Source organism: Theropithecus gelada, chromosome 1 (assembly GCF_003255815.1).
Source record: "Theropithecus gelada isolate Dixy chromosome 1, Tgel_1.0, whole genome shotgun sequence".
NCBI classification, from domain to species: Eukaryota; Metazoa; Chordata; class Mammalia; order Primates; family Cercopithecidae; genus Theropithecus; species Theropithecus gelada.
This window is the reverse complement of record NC_037668.1, coordinates 116,830,545-116,857,228: the sequence shown is the minus strand read 5'-3', so window position 1 is coordinate 116,857,228 and position 26,684 is coordinate 116,830,545. Positions and strand designations below refer to the sequence as shown.

Here is a 26,684-nt window from a genome sequence, read left to right as displayed (position 1 = left end):
TGTATTCTTCACAAACAAGACATTGTCCTCCCAAACCACAATATAACCCTCAAAATCATGAAGTTAATGTTGATACTCCATCTAATCCTCAGATCCAACATAAATGTCATTCATTGTCCCAATAATGTCCTTTTTATAACATTTATTTAATTAATTCAGGCTAGAATCATGCATCACATTTAGTTGTCATGTCTCCTTCAAGCTAGAATGGTTTCTCAGTTTCTTTGACTTTCATGATCTTGATACTTTTGAAAATTATCAACGAATTATTTTTAAGAAAGTATCTCAATTTAAGCTTGATGTTTCCTCATGCTCAGATTCAGGCTATGCACTTCAGCAGGAAACCACAGAAGTGATGATGTTCTATCCTCTTCATTGTATCAGGTGGCACATGATTTCAATTATTCCTATTACCAGTGATGTTAACTTTAACCACCTGATTAAGGTGGTGTTTGCCAGTCTTTTCTAGTATAAAGTTACACTTTTTCTTGTTAAATAGTAAATATTTTATAGTCAGGTATTATGAAAATATTCCATATCTCATTAAGCAATTTATTTATTAACTTATTCATATGTATCAATGTGGACTTCTGGATTTTTATTTTATAGTACAGTTGGCTAAAATTTATTATTATTATTACTTATTTTGATACTTAGATTTTCCCAGATTTGGCCACTAGTCATGTAGTTACTAATTTAATCAATACTTCTGTATGGGATCAATCTCCTGTCAAAGCCACTGCGCACCCCTCACCTTCCCAGTCCCTGAGAGGATACCCTTTTCCCCGTTCAGGCTTTGACATTTTGTGCCAGGCTGCTACATTACATCTTCACCCTGCCTGGGCTTTATCACCCATGCCGACCTGTCCTGTCATCCTCCTGGAGAGGTGCCCCCATCTAGGTCTCCAATACCCCATACCAGGCCACCACTGTCATCTACTACACAGAAGCCCTCCTTGCCCCTCTTGGGCACTGACACCATGCCAGATGCCTGCCTCACCTCATCCAGGCTCCAGGACCCTACATGAGGCCACCCTACCATACAGGTGCCTCACTTACCCCACTCAGAGTCTGACATCCTATTGCAGCCAGCACTATCACCTCATGACACCTGTGCTGGCCACCCTGCTCACTCCACTCTGGCTGCAGTGTCCTGCACTAGGGTTGCCAAGGCTCTTCCAGCCCTATACATGGACAGCCGCTTTGCTCAACCTCACCTATTGGCTTTCAGACTGAATCATTCTGGTGGAGAGAGAAGACAAAGAAAAAGAAGTAGAGAAACAGAAGATGAACAACAGAAGGCTGGATTTTCTCTGCTTACACCTGTCTAATTTTATGCTATATGTATGAATCACCTATTCAAAAAATAAACTATTTTTCATTAATTACAACTAGGAAACCTTGAAAACAAGGGGCAGAGTACTGTGAATGAACTAATTTTTTTGTTCAGAGCAAAGTATAGGTATAGTAGATAATATGTGAAGTTCACAAATAAGGAAATAAAAGGATAAACACATTATTAGATTTTGGTGGTAGCCATTAGAACTAAAACCAGAAATTGCCATAAAAGGTTATCTTGAAGTTAGAGGGAGTCATAGGAAGGGGTGGAACGGGGGTGGAGCAGATAGCTATTATTTTTCCATGTAAACTCTTCTGTACCCTTTGACCTATTTCTGTAATTATAATTCATTTGGTTAACTGTTTTCCTGTTTTGGGTTCTGCTTTTGCTTTTTCACTTTGAAAATTTTTCTTCACTTGACATCAGATATTCACTTAAATCTTCATTATGTTGTATATTTAAATATTTGCTTCATCTTGAATTTATGTCTATCTGTAATAATGATGATTATTTCATTAATTTACAGAAAGACAGCACACTGGATGCTGCTGAAGAAATTATCAAAGCATGGAGTGTACAGAAGTCTTGATATGTGCAGAATGGATTAATGTTTGTTAGATGACCTAGTATGGAATTGTTACTTAGTGCTGCCACCTGCTGGATGTTAAAAGGTATTTCGGTACAACTGGAATTTAAATATTTACATTGTTTTTCCAAAGCAGTTAACCCAACTCCTAACAATATTCAGGGGATCTGACCTTTTTTTTCAGTTGAAATGTATTAACACATCTTCCATGATCATTTTTTAAGAGAGTCAGCATAACATAGTGGATAAGAACTGTGAGATGTTTAACCTCTCAGTAACTTGGTTCCTTCATTATAAAATGGGAATAAAATCAGTACCTGTTTCATATGAAGGTCATTTCTGAGAATTAAATGGACTAATGTATGCAAAAGCCTGGCAAACAATAAACACTCATCTGACTTTAGCCGGTTTCATGTTTCCACCATTGTGTAAAAACTCCTAACCAGTTCCACCCCTCTACCACATGTATTTTGTTTTGTGTACCCACCTGTAGTTCCTCCCCTTCATTTACCAATGGCCTTGAACTCTGTTCAAGTTTTGCTTCATACCCCGAGTACTGCTATTATTTGCGGTGGCTTCAGGTCCACGTGGAGTAGCCAGGCTTTCCACACTTTGACCTCCTCACCTCTGGTGTTCACCTCCACTGCACTTCAGCCATCCACTGCCTTGGTCACTCCCTGAGGCTTTTATCATTCAAGTCGGCTTCACCTTTTGAGATCACAAACTCATCATCTCCCACTATAATGACCTGTTCTTCCAGCTCATTATTGCTGTCTTGTGCACATGCTCTCCCTTTTATTTCTCTCTCTCTTTATTCCCCCACCCCACCTTCCATCTCCTTCTCCTCAGCTCTTTTCAAAATATCACTTCTTGGCCAGGCGCAGTGGCTCATGCCTGTAATCCCAGCACTTTGGGAGGCCGAGGCAGGTGGATCACTTGAAGTCAGGAGTTTGAGACCAGCTTGGCCAACATGGTGAAACCCCATGACTACTAAAAATACAAAAAAAAAAAAAAAAATTAGCCGGGCGTGGTGGCATATTTCCATAATCCCAGCTACTTGGGAGGTTGAGGCAGGAGAATTGCTCAAACCTGGGAGATAGAGTCTACAGTGAGCCAAGACTACGCCACTGCACTCCAGCCTGGGCAACAGAGTGAAACTCCATCTCAAAAAAAAAAAAATCACTTCTTTAAACTTACTACAATTTCAAATCCACTATTTCACAAAAAATTGGTCTATGACCTTCTTTCATTAGAATCTACTAGGATCCTTGTTGAAGACAGAGATTCTGGTCATCACCCAGACCTAGTGAATAACAATTTCAGGATGTAGCCCTCCAGGTGATACTTACACACATGAAAGTTTGATCATTACTGCTGTAGTTTGTAGAATCCTCCATTTTATTTCTATCCATTTCCTTAAATCTTTACTCCCTTTCTCATCTAGCCTTGACTTCATTGTCCATCACTTCAGCCCAGATGCTTTTGCTGCCTTGAATTATTTGCACCATTGTTCTATCTCAGCTGGTCAAAAAGAGAGAGGGGTTGGAGCTCCATGCCTGTACCTGGGCTGTACATTGCACAGTTGGGCAGGTTCTAGCAACCATGAATTCACATCACTGACACAAACTAAACATAATTCTATATTCCCCTACCTTTTACCACAGCAGCAATTCCTACCATTCTCCTATATTTATGTTTTGTTTTGAGACGGAGTCTCATTCTGTTGCCAAGGCTGGGGTGCAGTGCCGCAATCTCACCTCACTGCAACCTCCGCCCCCCAGGTTCAAGCAATTCTCATGCCTCAACTATCCATATAGCTGGGATTACGAGTGTGCGCCACCACACCTGGCTAATTTTTGTATTTTTAGTAGAGACAGATTTCACCTTTTTGGCCAGCCTGATCACAAACTCCTGGCCTCAACATCCTAGGCCTGCCTCAGCCTCCCAAAGTGCTGGAATTACAGGCATGAGCCACCGCACCCAGCCGATTCTCCTATTTTTAATAACAAAAATATTGTACCTCCATTCTCACCTCAAAGCCTACCACCAGTAGCATGATTAAATCATAGCAAATGACTTCAACCCCACTTCTGTGAAAAATATAATGAAAAAAACATGCTACCAAACCAGCACTTCCAACTAGGATCATACCAATAAGCCTGTGACTTGTCTGCATCATCATCCATCCTTCCTTCCCTCCAGTTATAATGGTCATTCATCCTTTGACTTGTCCAAGGCCGACTAGGTTAGGGGTGGCAGTAGAGTAAGGAGGACTTGGTTAAAAATTACCAGGCCCAGCCATCTAGAAGGAAGCTCAGGACCCCAAAAGCCAACAATTCTGTAGCAACAGAAATCCCATGGCAAATGTTTAGCCTGTCCACTCTTGTTGGGAACTTGACAAAATATTCACCAGGATTTAAAGCAGCTTTTTGCAGCCCTGGGCTTGTCTAATGCTAATTCCACTGCCTGTGCTCTGGATCTTGTTTCCTCACACACTCTCAGAATTGGCTCAGTCTATGCTCTTGGACCTTCAATCTCTACTGGTTCCCTTCTTCAGAAGTGGGACATGTTCAAATCTCTGCCATCCTAGAAAATTCTTTCACTGATTGATTCTATCTACTAACCTCCTATGTCTTCCTATTCAGGGCAGAATTCCTTCTATCTTTCCTCTCTGTCTTCCTCCTCCCTCCTTTCCTTCTTTCCTTTGTTCCTATCTTCTTTACTTCTTCCCTCTCTGCCTCCCTCCTTCCCCTACTTTTTCCTTCCCTCCTCTCTTTTCCCTTTTTCCTTCTTCTCCTTCCTTCCACAAGTATCACTTGAACCCCTACTATGTGCCAGGCACTCTTGTAGGCACTTAGTATACATCGGTGAACAAAAATTAAAGATTCCTCCTCTAGGGCTTTTCATCTAGCCAGGGGAGGGAGATTAAGTCATAAACATAATAAAATATATTGTATGTAAATTTATACCTAATTATATGAAGAAAAGAAGTAGAGCAGGATAAAGGGGGATGACTGTTACAGAAGCAAATTGAAATTCCAATAGTGTGGTCAGAAAAGGTCTTATGGAGGCGACATGGAAGCAGATTTAAAGGAGGGAAGGGAGACAGGCTTGTGCAGGTCTTGGGGAGAACATTCCCAGCAGAAGGACTAGACAGTGCAGTGCTTCTAAGGCAGGAGGGTGCCTGGCATGTTTGATGAGTAGCTAAAAGTCTGGTATGATTGGATGGAATAACCAAGGGGGAGAGTAGTAGGTATTACATCAGAGAAGTAACATAGGACCTCAAGGACTATTGTAAGGATGATGGCTTAATCCAGAGAATCAGGGTGTTGTTCCGTTCTTTTTAATATGTAAAATAATGCCAGCTGGGTGCCGTGGCTCATACAGGTAATCCCAGCACTTTGGGATGCTGAGACAGGAGGATCACTTGAGGCTAGGAGTTCAAAACCAGCCTGGGCAACATAGTGAGACCTTATCTCCACCGAAAAGAATTTTAAAATTATCCAGGCATGTTGGTGTGCTCCCATAGTCCCAGCTACTTGGGAGACTGAGTGGGGAGGATTGCTTGAACCGAACCCAGGAGGTCGAGGCTGCAGTGAGTTGTGATCACACCACTGCACTCCAGCCTGGGCAACAAAGCAAGACCCTCTCTCAAAATAATAATAGTAATAATGTCTGTTGCAGCATTGTAAATAATTACTCCAAATGGGAAACAACCAAAATATCCATCAACAGTCTAATAATTTAGGGGGTCTATTCATACAGTGGAATATCATATAGCAATGAAAATTAACAAAGTACAGCTACACACAATAACATGAATGAATTTCATTGACACTGTTGTCATAGGGTTTCTGCACAGTGCCTTCAAAGAATCAGCTAGCACTCTCAGTAGACAGTATTCTGTAATGCTAGAATCTAGTGCTGTGATCACTGAAGCTTTGCATGTCAGCCTCAACCTCGGGGCTTCTGGAATTTCTGTGTGCACCCTAGAGTGAGGGTTTCCACAGTTTGGTCCAACAGCCCTAAGACTACCATGGGAAACTCCACGTCTGGGCGATTCAAGAGACAGGATCATTATCTTTTTCACTGAGCTGTGATGTGGAGACCTGAGCTGTGGAGCGAGAGGAAATAGATTTTTTTTTTTTTCAGTCGCAAGATTTAATAGAGTGAAGACAGAGCTCCCATACAAACGGAGGGGACCCAAAAAGGGTAACCGTGCTGGCTGGAATGCCTGGGTTTATGTCCTGATCATTGCCCCTCCCACCGTGCTCTCAGGCAATAGGTGATTGGCTATTTCTTTACCTCCTGTTTTTGACTAATTAGCATTTTAGTGAGTTCTCTGATTGGTCAGGTGTGAGCTAAGTTGCAATCCCCATGTTTAAAGGTGGATGCGGTCACCTTCCCAGCTAGCCTTAGGGATTTTTAGTTGGCCTAGGAAATCCAGCTAGTCCTGTCTCTCAGTCCTCCCTCTCAACAGGAAAACCCAAATGCTTTTGGGGAGGTTGGCCGATGACGGCTCTAACTGCTTCCTTCTGAGTTGGGACATAGTAGGGGTTGTGCAGTTGAGATTTCCTCGGGAGGGGTGCCTTCCATGTCATTAACATCGGAGCATGGGCTAGCAGGCCAGTCCAGGGGTCCACGGTGGATCTTAGTCATGGACTACATCTGGGCCTCCATTTGAAGAATGATTTGTAGTTTTACAGCTTCGATCCTGGAAGAGACAAACTTAACAAGTAGGTTAAAGATACAGGAATTGAAATGTATGGCCTGCAGTGCAGGGGATTATTTCTTTGGCACACTTTACAGACCCTGACTATCTGCTTGATAGTTTTGAAAAGGCCTGGACCAGTAAATAACAATTTGGCCATCTGATGGGTGCTATCAATGCCTAAGTGAAAGGCTTGGTGAAGGGTTTAAATAATTCCCGTTGGTTAGCTGCAGGCAAAAGTATTTTTCCTTCTTCGGTGGCTAGCCATCCTGAGGGGAGGAAACTATGTCCTCGTGAGGTTCCCCATTCTATTTCTTCTGAGTACTGGGGCTTGGTTTCCCAGAGGGGACTACCTCATACTAGGGGTCCTTCTATAAGCATTTCTAATGGAGGGTCCTGCCTTGCGGCTCTTTTGGCTTCAATATCGGCTTGGCAGTTCCCTTCTATTTCCCTTTCCTTTCCTTTCTGATGACCCTGGCATTGTAAGACTGCCACCTCTTTAGGTTTCTGTACAGCCAATAATAATCTCCTAATGGCTTCCTGATGTGTGATAGGTGTTCCCTCAGAAGTTAGGAATTCCCTTTCTCTCCATATTGCTGCATGGGCATGTAGGACTAGGTAAGCATACCTAGAGTATGTATATATATTTACCCTTTTTTCTTCTCCTAATTCTAGTGCCTGAGTGAGGGCTATTAGTTCTGCCAGCTGAGCACTAGTTCCTGGAGTGCGGGGATTACTTTCAAGTATTCCATTATCACTGACCACTGCCTACCCCACGTTTCAAAGTCCTTTCTCTACAAAGGAATTTCCATCAGTATACAAGTTGAGGTTGGGATCAATCAAGGGAACCTCTAGAAGGTCCCCTCAAGTGGCGCAGGTTTGAGCAATTACTTGTTGACAGTTACGTTCCATTTTTTTCTTCACTGTCTGGAAGAAATGTGACTGCATTAAGAACTGCGTAGTCACAGCACCGGTGTAGAGCCTGATACTTAAGCAAATGGTTGTCTGACAGCCACAAGTCTCCTTTAGCAGTGAGTATGCCATTCACATCATGAGATGTCCACACAGTCAGATCTCTTCCCTGTATCATTTTAACTGCTTCAGATACTAAGACGGCTACTGCTGCCACTACCAGTAAACAATGAGGCCAACCCTTTGCCAATACATCAATTTCCTTACTCAGGTATGCCACAGGTTACAAGCTGGTCCCTCAGACCTGTGTAAGGACTCCTAGAGCTATCCCTGTTTTTTTCTGTGACATATAAAGAAAAGTCTTGCCCTGTTGGCAAGCTTAACACTGGGGCTTGGGTTCGGGCCTTCTTTAGGGCCTGTAAAGCCGCTTCTGCTTCAGGTGTCCATCTTACAAAATGGGTATTGGCTTTCTGAGTTTTCTTAATTAGTGTATGTAATGGTCTGGCTATTTCGCCATACCTGGGAATCCATATTCAGCAGAAGCCTATTATGCCAAGGAATCCTCTTAGTTGCTTTAGTGTTTTGGGATATGGATAAGCCAGTATAGGCTAGACACATTACTCACTGAGGGCCCTGGTGCCTTTGGATAATTTTGGCCCTAAGTATTTAACCTGCTGTGAGCAGAGCAGAGCCTTTGGTTTGGAAACCTTGTAGCCACAGGTGGCAAGGAAATTTAAGAGTGCTTGGGTGGCTTGATGGCACAAGGTTTCTGAACAGGTGGCTAAAATTAAATCACCACGTACTGAAGGACAAGAGTGTCCAGGTATGAGAACTGGCTCAAGTCTTGGGCTAATGCCTGGCCAAATAGATGGGGGCTATCCCTGAACCCTTGGGGTAAAACAGTCCAGATGAGTTGAGAGATTGGGTTCGAAGGATCTGCAAAGGCAAACAAGAATTGAGAGCCAGGATGTACAGGGATGCAGAAAAAGGCATCCTTAAGGTCCAGGACTGTAAACCACTCTGCTTCCTCTGGTATTTGGGAAAACAGAGTATAAGGGTTAGGTACAGCTGGGTATAGAGGAACAACAGCCTTACTGATAATCCTGAGATCCTGCACTAACCTCCACTGTCCGTTGGGTTTCTGTACTCCTAAAATTGGAGTATTGCAGGGACTATTGCATGGTTTTACTAGGCCTTGGGCTTTTAGGTTCTTAACAATCTTTTGGAGTCCTTGTTGGGACTCGGGTCTAAAGGGGTACTGCCTTTGGTAGGGAAAGGAGGTGGAATCCTTTAGTTTAACTTGAACAGGATGGGCATTCTTTGCTCATCCATATTGTCCTTCTGTTGCCCAGACTTCAGGATTAATTCCTTCCTTAAGCAGGGGACAACAAACATGTGTTCCTTCTCCTATGTTCAGGTGTATAATGGCCCCTGCTTTTGCTAGAATGTCTCTCCCTGACAAGGGAGTGGGGCTTTCAGGCATAATTAGAAAAGCATGTGAAAAGAGTAAAGCTCCCCAGTCACAACTTAGGGGCTGGGAGAAGTATCTCGTGACTGGCTGTCTTAGGACCCCTTAGATAGTGACAGATCTGGAGGACAGTTGTCTGGGACAGGAGAGTAAGACTGAGAAGGCCAAGCCTGTGTCCAGGAGACAGTTTACCTCCTGGCCCTCAATGATCAAGCATACTTGGGGCTCTGTGATGGCATGGGCTGGCGCTTGTCCCAGGCACCCTCAGTCCTGCTGCTGGATCATCTGGTTAGTGGCTTCTGACTCAGGGGACCTTTGTCTCCTGGGGCTGTGGGCCTTCCAGTGATTCGCTTGACATAAGGGGCATGGACGAGGGGGAGGCTTACTTCTACTTTAACAATCTTTTTTAAAGTGTCCATGTAGACCGCACTGGAAGCAAGCCGTATTAGGCATTTGATTTGCCCAACTGTTCTCTTTTCCCGAGCCTCTGAAGTCCACTTGCCTGAGGGCCATGACTAAAATGGTGGTCTTTTTTTTTTTATCCTGTTCCACCTGCTCCTCCTGATCTCTATTATAAAAAACCAAGGTTGCCAAGTTCAATGGGTTTTCTAAGTTTTGCTCCAGGCCTAAGATGGACTTCTGAATTTTTTGTCTACAGCTGACTGAGTGATAAATTTATCTTTTAAGATTAGTTGGCCTTCAATAGAGTCAGGTGACAGGGAGGTATGCTTCCTCAATGCCTCCCTCAGTCTCTCCAGAAAGGCAGTAGGATTTTATATATATATATATATATATATATATATATACACACACACACACACACACACACACAGTTTAAGTTCTAGGGTACATGTGTACAGCGTGCAGGTTTGTTACATATGTATACATGTGCCATCTTGGTGTGCTGCACCCATTAACTCGTCATTTACATTAGGTATATCTCCTAATGCTATCCCTCCACCCTCCCCCAACCCCACAACAGACCCCAGTGTGTGATGTTCCCCTTCCTGTGTCCAAGTGTTCTCATTGTTCAATTCCCACCTATAAGTGAGAACATGCGGTGTTTGGTTTTTTGTCCTTACAATAGTTTGCTGAGAATGATGCTTCCAGTTTCATCCATGTTCCTACAAAGGACATGAACTCATCATTTTTTATGGCTGTATAGCATTCCATGGTGTATATGTGCCACAATTTCTTAATCCAGTCTATCATTGGTGGACATTTGGGTTGGTTCCAAGTCTTTGCTATTGTGAATAGTGCCACAATAAACATACATGTGCATGTGTCTTTATAGCAGCATGATTTATAATCCTTCAGGTATATATCCAGTAATGGGATGGCTGAGTCAAATGGTATTTCTAGTCCTAGATCCCTGAGGAATCACCACACTGTCTTCCACAGTGGTTGAACTAGTTTACAGTCCCACCAACAGTGTAAAAGTGTTGCTATTTCTCCGCATCCTCTCCAGCACCTGTTGTTTCCTGACTTTTTAATGATCGCCATTCTAACTGGTGTGAGATGGTATCTCATTGTGGTTTTGATTTGCATTTCTCTGATGGCCAGTGATGATGAGCATTTTTTCATGTGTCTGTTGGCTGCATAAATGTCTTCTTTTGAGAAGTGTCTGTTCATATCCTTCACCCACTTTTTGATGGGGTTATTTTTTTTTTCTTGTAAATTTGTTTCTCCCATTTGTCAAATTTGGCTTTTGTTGCCATTGCTTTTGGTGTTTTAGACATGAAGTCCTTGCCCATGCCTATGTCCTGAATGGTATTGCCTAGGTTTTCTTCTAGGGTTTTTATGGTTTTAGGTCTAACATTTAAGTCTTTAATCCATCTTGAATTAAAGTTTGTACAAGGTGTAAGGAAGGGATCGAGTTTCAGCTTTCTACATATGGCTAGCCAGTTTTCCCAGCACCATTTGTTAAACAGGGAATCTTTTCCCCATTTCTTGTTTTTGTCAGTTTTGTCAAAGATCAGATAGTTGTAGATGTGTAGTATTATTTCTGAGGGCTCTGTTCTGTTCCATTTGTCTATATCTCTGTTTTGGTACCAGTACCATGCTGGTTACATTTTGGTTACTGTAGCCTTGTAGTATAGTTTGAAGTCACTTAGCGTGATGCCTCCAGCTTTGTTCTTTTGGCTTAGGATTGACTTGGCAATGTGGGCTCTTTTTTGGTTCCATATGAACTTTAAAGTAGCTTTTTCTAATTCTGTGAAGAAAGTCATTGGTAGCTTGATGGGGATGGCATTGAATCTATAAATTACCTTGGGCAGTATGGCCATTTTCACGATATTGATTCTTCCTATCCATGAGCATGGAATGTTCTTCCATTTGTTTGTATCCTCTTTTATTTTGTTGAGTGGTGGTTTGCGGTTCTTCTTGAAGAGGTCCTTCACATCCCTTGCAAGTTGGATTCCTAGGTATTTTATTCTCTTTTAAGCAATTGTGAATGGGAGTTCACTCATGATTTGGCTCTCTGTTTGTCTCTTATTGGTGTACAGGAACGCTTGTGACTTTTGTACATTGATTTTGTATCCTAAGACTTTGCTGAAGTTGCTTATCAGCTTAAGGAGATTTTGGGCTGAGACGATGGGGTTTTCTAGATATACAAACATGTCATCTGCAAACAGGCACAATTTGACTTCCTCTTTTTCTAACTGAATACCCTTTATTTCTTTCTCCTGTCTGATTGCCCTGGCCAGAACTTCCAACACTATGTTAAATAGGAGTGGTGAGAGAGGGCATCCCTGTCTGGTGCCTGTTTTCAAAGGGAATGCTTCCAGTTTTTGCCCATTCAGTATGATATTGGCTGTGGGTTTGTCATAAATAGCTCTTATTATTTTGAGATATGTCCCATCAATACCTAATTTATTGAGAGTTTTTAGCATGAAGGGCTGTTGAATTTTGTCAAAGGTCTTTTCTGCATCTATTGAGATAATCATGTGGTTTTTGTCTTTGGTTCTGTTTATATGCTGGATTATGTTTATTGATTTGTGTATGTTGAACCAGCCTTGCATCCCAGGGATGAAGCCCACTTGATCATGGTGGATAAGCTTTTTGATTTGTTGCTGAATTCAGTTTGCCAGTATTTTGTTGAGGATTTTTGTGACAAAATGCCATGGTTTTCAGCTCCATCAGGTCCTTTAAGGACCTCTCTGCATTGGTTATTCTAGTTAGCCATTTGTCTAATCTTTTTTCAAGGTTTTTAACTTCTTTCTGATGGGTTCAAACTTCCTCCTTTAGCTCAGAGAAGTTTGATCATCTGAAGTCTTCTCTCAACTCGTCAAAGTCATTCTCTGTCCAGCTTTGTTCCATTGCTGGGGAGGAGCTGCATTCCTTTGGAGGAGGAGAGGCGCTCTGATTTTTAGAATTTTCAGTTTTTCTGCTCTGTTTTTCCCCCATCTTTGTGACTTTATCTACCTTTGGTCTTTGGTGATGGTGACGTATAGATGGGGTTTTGGTGTGGATGTCCTTTCTGTTTGTTAGTTTTCCTTCTAACAGTAAGGACCCTCAGCTGTAGGTCTGTTGGAGTTTGCTGGAGGTCCACCCCAGACCCTGTTTCCCTGGGTATCACCAGCGGAGGCTGCAGAACAGCAAAGATTGCTGAGCAGAAAATGTTGCTGCCTGGTCGTTCCTCTGGAAGTTTTGTCTCATAGGGGTACCTGGCTGTGTGAAGTGTTAGTCTGCCCCTACTGGGGGGTGCCTCCCAGTTAGGCTACTTGGGGGTGAGGGACCCACTTGAGGAGGCAGTCTGTCCGTTCTCAGATCTCAAACTCCGTGCTGGGAGAACCACTACTCTCTTCAAAGCTGTCAGACAGGGACATTTAAGTTTGCAGAGGTTTCTGCTGCCTTTTATTTGGCTATGCCCTGCCCCCAGAGGTGGAGTCTACAGAGGCAGGCAGGCCTCCTTGAGCTGCGGTGGGCTCCACCCAGTTCGAGCTTCCCGGCCACTTTGTTTACCTACTCAAGCCTCAGCAATGGCGGGTGCTCCTCACCCAGGCTTGCTGCCGCCTTGCAGTTTGATCTCAGACTGCTGTGATAGCAACGAGAGAGGCTCCATGGGCATGGGACCCTCTGAGCCAGGTGTGAGATATCTCCTGGTGTGCCATTTGCTAAAACCATTGGAAAAGTGCAGTATTAGGGTGGGGGTGACCCGATTTTCCAGGTGCCATCTATGTCACTGCTTTGCTTGGCTAGAAAAGGGAATTCCCTGACCCCTTGCACTTCCCAGTGCCTCACCCTGCTTCGGCTCACCCTCGGTGGGCTGCACCCACTGTGCTGCACCCACTGTCCAACAAGCCCCAGTGAGATGAACCCGGTAGCACAGTTGGAAATGCAGAAATCACCCATCTTCTGTGTTGCTCACGCTGGGAGCTGTAGACTGGAGCTGTTCCTATTCAGCCATCTTGGAACCGCTTCTCCGGCAGTGGGATTTTCTTCCCTTCCCTGTGTTATAGTGGACATCATTGAATAATTCATAGGCTTCTTCCTAGTTTTCCTTAGTCCTTCTAGCACGCAAGTTAGCAAATGTCTGTGGCACCAATCTCCATGTTCTGATTCTGTGTCCCAATGAGGGTGTACACTGGGAACTGCCTGCTGGCCTGTAGGGAATCATTCTCTTTCCTCTGTTGTCATCCTATCATTGACCTGACTGAGATACCAGAGATCGCCAAACTCTGGGGCTGCAGTTATGGCAGCACTTCTTTCATGTGGGGTTAGTGTCTGATTTAGCAGTAACATTATATCTCTCCATGTCAGATCAAAGGATTGTCCTAACCCTTGTAAAACATCAATATAGCCATCAGGGTTATCTGAGAATTTACCTAGGTCTATTTTAATTTGCTTTAAATCTGAGAGAGAAAAGGGTACATGCACTCTGGCTGGGCCGAATTCTCCTCCTCCTACTGCTTGGAGGGGGCATAATCAGGGAATACTGGCACTCTTTAGTTCATAGTTTACCCCTTTGTCTATCTCCTTTGGGACCATTTGGGTTGAAGGGGGGTCCTTATTAGTTGGGGAAGGAGTCGGGGGACACTGGGGTAGGGAGGGCTACCTGACTCTAAGGGCTTCCTGTAGAGCATAAATCACACTTTTTACATAATTGCGAGTTGTCTCTTAATGAAAAGAAAGTTTGTACATATGGCACTTCACTCCATTTGCCTTCTTTTCTACAAAAGAGGTCTAACTGTAAGATGGTGTTATAATTTATACTTCCCTCAGGAGGCCAGGTTTCTCCCCCTTGAAGAGGATATTGTGGCCAGGTAGTACTGCAGAAGAATATAGTCATTTCTTTCTTAGCATCTGAGGGTCAAATTGGTCCCAATTCTCCAGAATACATCTTAGGGGCATTTTTGCCTTGGGGGGAACGTTTCCCATCTGAAAAATGAACATAGGGATGCTGGCACCCCTAGTCATTTTCTGATGAGCATTAGTCCTAAAGCGTCCTCTATGGTCCTAATGCTTATTCCTTTCCAGAGTGCATAACCACCCATGGAGCTCTGCTTATCGGATTAGTTATGCTCACCGATGTAGCTGTCCTGCACCCCTTTTCCGGCCTTTCTTGACCACAAAGAAAGGGGTCCGGGCTGCTGGATTCTAGTGGTCCTTTACCAGCGTGCCGAACATTGCCTTTGTGCTCAGGGGTGAGTCCTAGAGCTGGGCTGGCTTCCGGAGTATTTCATAACAACCCAGCTGCCCCATCAAGATGCATTCCCATAAACAACAGTTCTTATGCAAATTTATTTCAGAGAGGGTATAGGTAACATTTTGAGTCAGGATTGAGATAGTCTTTTTTGATTCTGTAAGTACTTCAAGGCTTGGCTGAGTGCAAAGAGCTCACACATTTGAGGAGACCATCTTTCTCCTCCATCTTTCTCTCTCTCCTCCTTCTCTCTCTCGCCTCCATCTCTCTCTCTCCTCCATCTCTCTCTCTCTCCTCCATCTCTCTCTCTCTCCTCTGTCTCTCTCTCTCTTCTCTTAGCCATTACAAACTTGGGGCCCTGGCAAGTGTGGTGGGAAACAGGTCCCACATAACTGCCCATGTTGAAAGCTGTATACCTATATTGGGAGGGACACCAGGGATAAGACTCCCTGGGTTTATCATCTAGAGGCCTAAGGATGCAGCATAGAGCTTCCTCAGATTCCTTTGGAGATACAACTTGCTAGAGGAAATGGAAGTCTGAACCATTAGTACCTAGAAGGCAGGGATCAGAGGAAGTAATTCAGAGGTAAGGAGAATTTTGGGGCTACACTTTCAAGAAAGTCATGGTCAGGATCCAGGAGGTATGGGTCAGAAGGAAAGTTAGGGACACATGCATGGGCGACTGTAGAGTAGAGAGTTCTAGCTGCAACATGATCTCAACCGGCCAATGCCAGGAGTTTGAGATGACAGATTTCTGCCTCTAGTCAGCCCTCAGCTTCTCCAAGAAAATGGAAAGTAGAAGCTGGCTCCAGGCAGACCAACCAGCCAATAGGTACCCTGTATTTTCCTCCAATTCTAAGTAAGGAAGGATGGAACAGAATAGCAAGCAAAAGTGGTCCAATATTACTCACTGCTTTGGAGGTCCCTTCATGGTCTCCAAATGTTACCGGGAGGTCCTTGCTCCCAGAGCTCCCAAGATGGTGGCGGGCCACTTCCAAGATGGCGGCAGGCTGCTTCCAAGATGGTAGTAAGCCTCGTGTTCTCTCACCTGGGGTTCTTGGCCTCACGGATTCCAAGGAATGGAATCTTGGGCCATGCAGTGAATGTTATAGGTCTATCAGAAGCTGTCAGTCAGTGAAAAGAACCATGGAACCCAGTGACTAATTGTTCAGCTCGATTAGGATGAACCCAGGCACTTAGCCACGCAGGAACAATGGCAAGCCTTTAGCCCAATAGGGAGCAGCAATGGGCAGGCGCCTCGCTGGATCAGGAGCACAGCAGACACCCTGCCGGATCCGGAGGGATGGAAGTCAGCAGCAGATCTGCAATGGCGGCAAGCAGCAGTGGTGGACAGCGAGGGAAAGCTCAGCTTGAGCTGTAACAAACACAGACCAGAAGAGTGCAGTTGCAAGATTTAATAGAGTGAAAACAGAGCTCCCACACAAAGGGAAGGGAACAAAAGGTGGTTGCCTGGAAATGGATTTTAAATATGAGGTCTGTGTATGAATAGTGCAATGTTGAACAGAGCAATTTTTTTTCAGATATAAGAGGTTAATTAAGGAAAGGCTCACAGACAGACCCATAAATGAATGGGAGGAGGACGGAGAAAGGGATGAAGCCCAGAAAGAGTGTGATTTCATGTGAACTCCCAGCATTGGCCTGACTGCCAGGGGAGGGACCTATGGAGTATAAATTATGCCTCAGTGTCCCTCCTTGTGAAGGGAGCTGGGCTTTTGACTCCTAACCCTGTCAGTCAATGGCCTCAGCCAAGGGGAGTGGGAGGTGGAGTAGCCACAGGCACATAAAACCCCCAGACCCTGCTGCTTTCTATACAGACTGACTGACTCCAACACCAGGTCACAGGTGCCAGCCTTTAACCACAAATCACTTAGTTAAGATTGAGCACAGTGAGCTGGCAAGAGACCCTGGGGGATCTGGATGGCTGCCAATAGTACTGGTCATAGCCTATACCTCCAATACTTCCTGTTCACCACCAGGCACCAATTGTGGGTCTTTCATTGCATTCTACCATAAGAGAAAATTAGTATCTTTTGAAAGTTCTGGGTTGGCTTTTCTACAGACATACTTCCTTCCTCCAGTGAGTAGAAGTGGATGTCCCTCTGCAAGACTGAGCAGCCTCACAGTTAAAGATGACCTGGGACATTTGAAAACATGGAGGGCATACTTTTGGCTCTCCTGGACTCTTAGTTGAGGGATTTCCTGAGACAGGCACTGGCAGACAGATGCAGAGAGTGGATTCCCAGAGGCTAACTTTGGATAGCCAAACATTTCATAGAATTTATCCAGAGATTTCTGAAGTCCATTATCCTCTTCTTTGATCTCTGATTGGCCTTTCACAGAAAGGTGAAATCAAAAGTTCTTGGCTGGGTGCGGTGTCTCATGCCTGTATTCCCAACACTTGAGGAGGTAAAGATGGGTGGATGATGAGGTCAGGAGATCAAGACCATCCTGGCTAACACGGTGAAACTCTGTCTCTACTAAAAATACAAAAAAATTATCCAGGCGTAGTGGCAGGCACCTGTAGTCCCAACTACTCGGGAGCCTGAGGCAGGAGAATGGCGTGAACCCGGGAGGTGGAGCTTGCAGTGAGCCGAGATCGCGCTACTGCACTCCAGCCTGGATGACTGAGCAAGACTCTGTCTCAAAAAAAAAAAAAAAGTTCTCAGTGGTCCCAGAGTCATTTCGTTCAGTATTTAGGCTACTGGTGTCTGGATCCACATCAGAAAAGCAAGGAAAAGAATGGAATTTCACAGAACTAAAAGCCTTGCTGTTGGCCTCTTGGCTGGGTCTCTGCAGGACATAATCCCTCACATACAGGCTTATGGCAGGTCCAAAGTACTGCTCTCCTCTGACAGGGTACCTGGGGTGGCTTCCTGGTAGCCATAGTCTGCCCTGCAACAGCAAGAGCCCAGAACTTGGAAACAGAGGTGCACCATCTTTGTAAACCAAGGAAATTTTTAAACTGTGACCTAATATTACTGGGACTTGTCTCCCTACCTTATGCCTTACAATCCATTATCCCTACAGACCAAAATAAGCTTTCTAAAATGAAAATGTGATTACTTGACATATACTAATTAACAATATTCATGTTGCAAGGCATAGAAAGCCTAAGTCATGTGGTTTTAAATATAATAAAAGGTAATTTTCTGTCCCAACTGGAGATTTAGGAGTAGAAGAGTTTCAGTTACAGCTTGATACATGAATCTGTTTATAATCTGTCACCAAGCTCCATCTCACAGTTCTGTCTTCTCTGTGTGTCAGTGCTATCTTAAGATTACTCCTGTAGTGATAGCAACATGGCAGCAGCAGTTTCTAAGCATCACATAGTTACTCCAGCAAACACAGTAAAAGAGGACACTTTCTCAGAAGCTCCAGCACATGGAATACTGTGTCTTATTGACCCATCCCTGAACTAATCACTGTGGCCAATGGGATCAGGTTTGCTAAACATCTTAAGCCAAACGTCTTAAGCCAGACGTTGCTAAACGTCTTAATTTGAGGCCAATTCCACACAAACTACATTGGTTGGAAGAAGGGTCAGAATAAAGATAGGAGGAAATAGGTGAGCAAACATCTGAAGTCAGCAGTCCCCAGCCTTTTTGGCACCAGGGACCAGTTTTACAGAAAACAATTTTTCCATGGATGGAGAGGAATAGTTTTGGGATGAAACTGTTCTACCTCAGAACATCAGACATTAGTTAGAATCTTATAAGGAGCTTGTAATCCAGATCCCCCGCATGTGCAGTTCATAATAGGGTTCATGAGAATCTAATGCCACCACTGATCTTAAAGGAGGCAGAACTCAGGAAGTAATGCTTGCTCACCTGCTGCTCACCTCCTGCTGTGCAGCCCAATTCCTAACAGGTCACCAACTGGTACCAGTCTGCCACTCAGAGGTTGGGAACCCCTGTCTGAAGTGATTTAAAATGCTTCATTAATCTCTATTGCTCTTGATATAAAGGCTGCTCTTTCCTCATCAGGGCCTGTACTACCCTGCGTGATATCGTCTCTGTCACCCCTTTGGGCTCATCTTTCTCAGTCATTCTTTCCTGGTGTTCAAACATGGTTTTTTTTTTTTTTTTTTTTTTTTTTTTTGGACAGAGAAATGGGGGGGCCTCATTCTGCCACTCAGGCTACAGTGCAGTGGTGCAATTATAGCTCATTGCAGTCTTGACTTCCTGAGTTCAAGCAATCTTCCCACTTCAGCCTGCCAAAGTATTAGGATTACAGGCATAAGCCACCATGCCCGGCCCTCAAGCATGCTTAATTTAGGTGCTGTGATGGTTAATGTTTTATGTCAACTTGGCTAGGCCACAGTGCGTAACTGTACGATAAAATGTTATTCTGGATGTTTCCAGGGGGATGTTTTTAGATGAGATTAATATTTAAATCAGTAGATTTTGAGTCAGGCAGTTTGCCCTTCGTAATTTAGATGGGGCTTACCCAGTGAATTGAAGGTCTAAATAGAACAAAAGGCTGACTTCTCCTGAGTTAAAAAGAATCTATCAGCAGATGGCCTTCAGACTTGAACTGCAATGTTGGCTCTTCTTGAGTCTCCAGCCTGACAGCCCACTCTGCAGATTTCAGACTTGCTTGTCTTCATAATCAGGTGAGTCAGTTCCTTAAAATAAGCCTTTTTCTATACATCTACACATCCTATTAGTTCTATTTCTCTGGAGAACCCTGACTACATTAGCAAAAATGAAGTTAAGTTGTCTATAAATTCTTGAAGTTAGGTAAGAAATCATTCTACAACATCATACTACACAATAATAAGAGATATAGACTTCACACTGTAAGCAATGATGAACCTTTGAAGATCTTATATGGAATAGAGAGTATATAATAAAAACTATGGTTTGGCTATTGAAAAACCAATAATATCTACCTTCCTCTTTACTTCTACTATTAAGGCTAAAATAACCAAAGTACCTAATTTCTCCACTTCCTTTGCAACTAGTCAAAAGTGCTCAAGGAGGGCTTCCCTTTATGGAAAAAGGCAAAGTCTTCTTGAGACTTTTTAATCCTTTTTGTCCTTTTCACCCTCTACCTTCTTCCTGCCTAGAATGTAGAAGCAAGGCCTGGAGGTGAAGCAGTCATCTTGAATTCATGCCACAAGTAGCATGAGGGTGAATGTCTATATAGTAAGGATGGCAGAGCAGAAAGACGAAAAGAGACTGGAACCCTGGAAGCAATTTGAAGCCACTGTACCTATCCCCACATTTGTAATGGATGAGACAAATAAACCCCTATTTGTTTAAGCCACTGTAGTACAGTTTTCTGTTATTTACAGAGGAACGCATTATGATATAGATTACATGGTACAAAGATCAAATTTCTCTTCTAGAAGATAAGTTGACCTGAGGAAAAGTCCTGTAACGCACAGAGAGAAGCCAATCAGAAGGCTCCTGCAGGAACCCAGGAAAAAGACAGTGAGGCCTTGAAGGATTTAGTATGAGAAAAAGGTAAATTATCACAATTTTTTGTCAAGTTTGTAAATTTTTCCATAATTCTTATGATTAAAATAATTATATAACCACACACTTACCAAATATTAAATTGAAAATTATTTCCAGATAAAACAAAGTTTACTTGGTCTCAGTTGGATAAACTCAAGAGTAAAACAACAAAACAAAAACCTCGACCATGTTACTGAGACATGAGAATTTCATTTTATTGCTGCTCTGAGAATACTTCTAATTACTCAATCATGCCAATTAAATAGGAAGTTCACCTGCTGACAAACAGCTATCTTGGGATATATCAGAATAAACCATAGAAATAATTGGATTTTCTAATCAATATTAACTTCATCATATTATACACTTGCCAGTTTCCTTTGTATTTAGCAACGACGTTTGTTTCTTATGTTTAGCCTTTCATTTGTGACAACAATCTCATGGTTAAGAAGATAAAGACTGGGAGCAGTGGCTCATGCCTATAATCCCAACACTTTGGGAGGCCGAAGTGGGTGGGTCAACTGAGTCCAGGAGCTCCAGACCAGTCTGGGCAACATGGCGAAAGCCTGTCTCCACAAAAATACAAAAGTTAGCCAGCCATGGTGTTGCACACCTGTAGTCCCAGCTAATTGAGAGACTCAGGCTGTAGGATCACCTGAGCCCAGAGAGGTCAAGGCTGTAGTGAGCCATGATCGTGCCACTGCACTCCAGCCTGGGTGACAAAGTGACACCCTGTCTCTCAAAACCAAAAGAAGATAAAATATTTTTTTTCTTTTTGACCATGAGAACAGTCATCTCCTTCTGAAGTATTTTTTTATATAAACTCTAATTATCCATTAACAGTATAAACATCCAGAGGGGGTAAAGATGGCTGACTAGATGCAAGTAATATGCACTTCCTCTACAGAGAGGAACCAGAACAGCAAGTAGATGCATTACAAACAGACCATCTAGGAGAGAATGCTAGGATTCACCAGAGAAAAGACAGGAAACACCAGAAGTAAGTAAGGATAGGCTTTGAGGCAGCTTGCCCAGCTGGGGACTGATAGAATCGAAAGAGGCCCCTGGACATGGGAAAACAGTAAGGGAGAAAATCCCAGGGCTCCGAAATGGGTTTTTACAATCTTGGCTATGGGAGAAACCCTTGGCCCAGTAGGGCCTTGGGCCCAATATATGAAGCTGCTTAAAAATTGCATGGAGACCTTCTTCCAGAAAGGAAACCCACACAGAATCCCACAGGCATCTAAGCCTAGGGCTGCCTCAGCTAGGTGCCATTTTGACAGGTTAGATACTGGGGATCTACAGATACCGCTGTGGCCACCGCACTGATCCAGGGAAGGAGAGGGGGGATAGGTGCTCCCACATACCCCTACGAGGGTCCCTACGTCACTGCTGCAGGCTGCTGAGACTGAGATAAGAGCAAGCCATACTCCCCACAACTTCTTGCCTATGCTGCTCGACTGGGAGGCACCCCATCCTCTCTGGTCCCAGGCCCAAGATGCCATTTTCAGAGTTTAACACCAGTCTGTGCCCTCCACTTGGGTTAAGTTCAGGCCAATGGGATTGTAGCCACCACCCAGCCAAGTAGAATCAGGGAAACCAAGCTCACCTACACATATCTAGGACAATACCCACTACCCTGCAGTGGGCTGCTGTGAGACAAGCAGACCTCAATCCCCATAGCTTTTTGCCTACATTGCCTGCCTGGAAGTGACCTCATCCTTCCCGGTCACAGGCCCAAGGCACCATTTGGAGAGTTTAATGCAGAGTCACACCTTGCTCTTGGCCTGAGTTTGAGTTGACATGGTAGCAGTTGTCACCTGGCCAGGGACAGCCAGAGAAACCAGGCTCTTCAATGCACACCTGAGACAATATCTAAAACCTCCCTGCTATTTAATTCTGTGAGACATAGACTCAAGCAGACCACACTCCCCACAGCTTCTTGCAATGCTGCTCACCTGAGAGGGGGCCCCACCTTCTCTGATCAAAAGCCCAGAGCTGGCACCATTTTGAGAGTTTAACACTGGGTTGTACTCTATCCTTGGGGTAAGTTCAAGGTGATACAGCTGCAGCTGCCACTGAGCCATGGGAGAGACAGGGGAGATCAAGATCTCCTAAGCACATTTAGGAGAATACCCACCACCCTGCTACAGGCAGCTGAGGGACTGGGAACTTGCCTGCTCAACCCATTGCAACTTTCTGCAACACTAGTATGGACTGCTTGGCTCCCAGTGGATTGTTGCACCACTGCAACCACCATCACCCACATCAAACCAGCTGACCAGGCACCTAAGAACCCGTCTACACACCTAGTCTACTGTTCCCACTACTCGCTGCTAAACAAGCCACCTGGCCTGGAGGTCTAAGAATCAGGACCCACTAACAGCAAAAGCCAGTGTAAGCTGCTCTGGGACCTAAAAACAGGCACACTCACCCCATAGCTGCCACCATTAAGTCCTGAAGACTGGTTTAGTTGGTGTCCAAGTCCCCAGTTGATCTTCACTACAACCTAAACTAATAGCTGTATCCTATGTCACTGAGGAAATCACAGATACCACTGACCCTGTGTGCTACCTAAAAAGTCGCACAGAAATCACATTAGTGCAGGCACCCAAAATCAAAGTCAAAGCATTTTACTCAATCAACAACATATATATTTTTTCAGGAAATAATTATCTCCTGCAATTTCAAAAAACTTGAAACAAGCAACTGCTACACTACATGCACAGATATCTATGGAAGGATACAGGAAACATAAAAAAGCAGGGAACTATGTCATCACCAAAGGACCACAACAATTGTCCAGCAACAGATCCCAATCAAAAATAATTCCTTGAAATGCCAGATAAGGAATTCAAAATACTTATTTTAAAGAACTTCAATGAGATGCAAGAGAAACCTGAAAAACCTATACAAAGAAATCTGAAAATCATTTCAGAATATGAATAAGAAATTTACCAAGGAGATAGACATCCTTTAAAGAAAAAAAGCAGAGTGCCAGGCACAGTGACTCATGCCTGTAATCCTAGTACTTCAGGAGACAGAGATGGATGGATCACTTGAGCCCAGGAGTTCCAGACCAGCCTGGGCAACATGACAAAACCCTGTCCCTATAAAAAATACAAAAATTAGCTGTGCATGGTGGTGTGTGCCTGTAGTCCCAGCTACTCAGGACACTGAGGTAAGAGAATCACCTGAGCCTCGGGAGTCAAGATCACACCACTGCACTCCAGCCTGGGCATTGGAGTGAGACCTTGTCTCAAATTAAAAGAAAAAATAAAGCATAAATACTGGAAGTAAAAAATTCATTGAAGGAAATAGAAAATACATTCAAAAACTTCAATGATAGACTAGACCAAGCAAAAGAAAGGATCTCAGAACTTGGCTGCAGTGAGCTTGGATCACACCACTGCACTCCAGCCTGGGCAACAAGGCAAGACCCTGTCTCAAAAAAGGAAAAAAAAGACAAAAGTAAGAGGAAAAAGTATAAGAAAGAATGAATAAAGCCTTTAAGACATCTGGGACTACATAAGGAGACTGAACTTATGAATTATCAGTATGCTCAAGGAGGAAGAGAGATCTAAAAGTTTAGAGAACCTATTTAAGGAAATAATTGATGAAAACTTCCCAAGTCTATTAAGAGAGTTACATATCCAGATATAGGAGGCCTAGTGAATGCCCAGCAAATACATTGTAAAAAGAATTTCATGTGGCATATTATATTCAGAATGTATAAAGTGAAAGTGAAAGAAATAATTTTAAAATTAGCATGAGAAAAGTGCCTAGTCATCTATAAAGGATCTCCCATCAGCCTAACAGTGGACTTTTCGGCAGAAATCTTATATGCCTGAAGAGGATGGGGTAGCATTTTCAAAATGCTGAAAGAAAAACACTATTAGCCAATAATTTTTTATTCTGCAAGAATATGCTTCATAAATGAAGGAGAAATAAAGTCTCAGAAGAAGAAGCAGGCAAAAAAAAAAAAAAAAAAGAAGAAATAAAGAAATAAAGTATTTCTCAGATAAGCAAATTCTGAGGGATTCTGTTATCACTACACCAACCCTACCGAAAATACTTAAAGGGGTCTTAAGCATGGAAACAAAAGGTTGATATTTACTATCATGAAAATGCATTGAAAGATCAAACTCACCATACTCATAAAACAATCACATAAAGGAGGAAGAAAAAGGAATGAAATGGCAACACAAAAGAATTTCATCAAACCGCAAAGACAAAAGGAGAAAAAGAAAAACCAACAAAGCATTTATAAAAGAACTTGAAAACAGTTAACAATATGACAGGAACAAAGCCTCACATATCATTATTAATCATGGATGTAAATGAATTAAATGTTACACTTAAAAGATACAGGTTGGCAGAAAGGATTTTTAAAACATGATCCAACAATATGCTCCCTAGAAGAAACTCAGTTACCCATAAAGATACCCATAGATTAAAAGTAAAGTAGTGGAAAAACATACTCTACACAAATAGAAATGAAAAGCAAACAGGAGTAGCTATACTTACATCAGATAAAACAGGTATTAAATAAAAACCAGTAAAAAGTGCAAAGAAGGTCATTATATAATGATAAAGGGGTTAATTCAGCAAGAGGATATAACAATCCTTTGTATATTTGCACCCAATATCAGAGCACCCAAATTCACAAAGCAAATATTACTAGACCTAAAGAAAAAGATAGACTGTAATACAATAATAGTGAAATACTCTAACACCCCACTCATAGCACTAGACAGATCATTGAGACAGAAAATTAACAGAGAAACACTGGGGTTAAATTGGACTTTAGACCAAACAGACTTAACAGATATTTACAGAACATTGTACCCAACAACTATAGAATACACAGTATTTTATCAGCACATGGAACATTCTCTAAGATAGACCACAAAACAAATCTCAACAAATTTTAAAAAGTCAGAAGCATATCAAGTATCTTCTCAGACCACAGGGAATAAAGCTAGAAATCAATGCCAAGAGGAACTTCAGAAACCATACAAATACATGGAAATTAAATAGCATATTCCGGAAGGATCACTAGGTCAACAAAGAATTGAAGGTAGAAATTAATTTTTTTAATAAGTGGAAATAGAAATACAATGTACCAAAACCTGTGTAATACAGCAAAAGTAGTGCTAAGAGGGAAGTTTATAGTATTAAATGCCTACATCAAAAAAGTAGAAAGATCATAAATTAACAGCCTAACGTCACACCTCAAGGACCAGAAAAACAAGCACAAACCAAACCCAAAGTTAGTAGAAGAGAAGAAATAACAAATATCAGAGCAGAACTAAATGAGAGACAAAAGAAAATCAACAAAATGAAAAGTTGGTTCTTTGAAAAGATAAACAAATTGATAAATCATTAGTAGAATCATTAGTAGACTATGCAAGAAAAGAAGAGAGAAGATCCAAATAAACACAATCAGAAATGAGAAAGGAGACATTAAAACTGAAACCAAAGAAATACGAAAGAGACTATTTTGGATAACCATATGCTTATAAACTAGAAAACCGAGAGGAAATGAATAAATTCCTGAAAACACACAACCTCTTAAGACTGAACCAAGAAGAAATAGAACTCTTGAACAGGTCAATAATGAGTAGTGAGACTGAGTAAATAATTTAAAATCTCCCCATTAAAAAAAAAAAAAAAAAAAAAAAAGCCCAGGTCCAGATGAATTTTCAGCCAAATTCTTCCAAACATACAAAGAACTAACGTCAATCCTCCTGAAACTATTCCTAAAAAAATTAAGGATAAGGGAATTCTCCCTAGCTCATTCTACAAGGCCAGTATTACCCTGATACCAAAACCAGACAAGGACATAAAAAAAGAAAATGACAGATCAATATTCCTGATGACACAAAAAGCCTCAGCAAATCCTCAGCAAAATACTAGCAAATCAAATGCAACAGCACATCAAAAAGATAGTACACCATGATCAGGTGTGATTTTTCCCAGGGATTCAAGGATGGCTAAACATAGGCAAATCAATAAAGATGACATATAACATAAACAGAATTAAGGACAAAAACCATATAATTATCTGAACAGATGTAGAAAAACCATTCAATGATATTCAACACTCCTTCATAACAAAAAATAAACTAGGCATAGAAGGTACATAGTTTAACATAATAAAGGCCATATACAACAAACCCACAGCCAACATCATACTTAATATGGAAAAGTTGAAAGCATTCCCTCTCAGAACTGCAACAAGACAAGGATGCCCACTTTCAGCAATTTTATTCAACACAGTACTGGAAGTCCTTGCTAGAGCAATCAGACAAAAGGAAAAAAAGGTAAAAGGCATCCAAAATGGGAATGAGGAAGTCAAATGTTCCCTGTTTGCCGATAATATGACCTTACATCTAGAAAACCCTAAAGAGTCCACCAAAAACTCTTACATTTGATAAATGAATTCAGTAAAGTTTCAGGCTACAAAATTTACATACAGATATCAGTAGCATTTCTATACACCAATAACAATGTAGCCAAGGACTAAATCAGGAAGGTA

The 26,684-nt window shown here is 42.5% G+C and overlaps 1 protein-coding gene and 1 pseudogene across 6 annotated transcripts in view; one reads left to right on the top strand and one right to left on the bottom strand.

The window, feature by feature from the left end:
* KYAT3 (kynurenine aminotransferase 3) overlaps positions 1–20,266 on the top strand; it is an 88,204-nt gene extending 67,938 nt beyond the window's left edge. For 3 of the 6 annotated variants that reach the window (XM_025393934.1, XM_025393921.1, XM_025393951.1), the window contains one exon: positions 1,866–2,328. In XM_025393934.1, coding sequence (XP_025249719.1) covers positions 1,866–1,928 — 63 coding nt within the window. In that variant the 3' untranslated portion in view covers positions 1,929–2,328. Of the gene's footprint in view, positions 1–1,865; positions 2,335–19,749 lie in introns of those variants that run through there. The other 3 variants (XM_025393912.1, XM_025393941.1, XR_003120787.1) reach the window with 2 other exon arrangements.
* On the bottom strand, positions 16,626–17,617 carry LOC112628537 (annotated as a pseudogene).
* Positions 20,267–26,684: the final 6,418 nt, after the last annotated feature.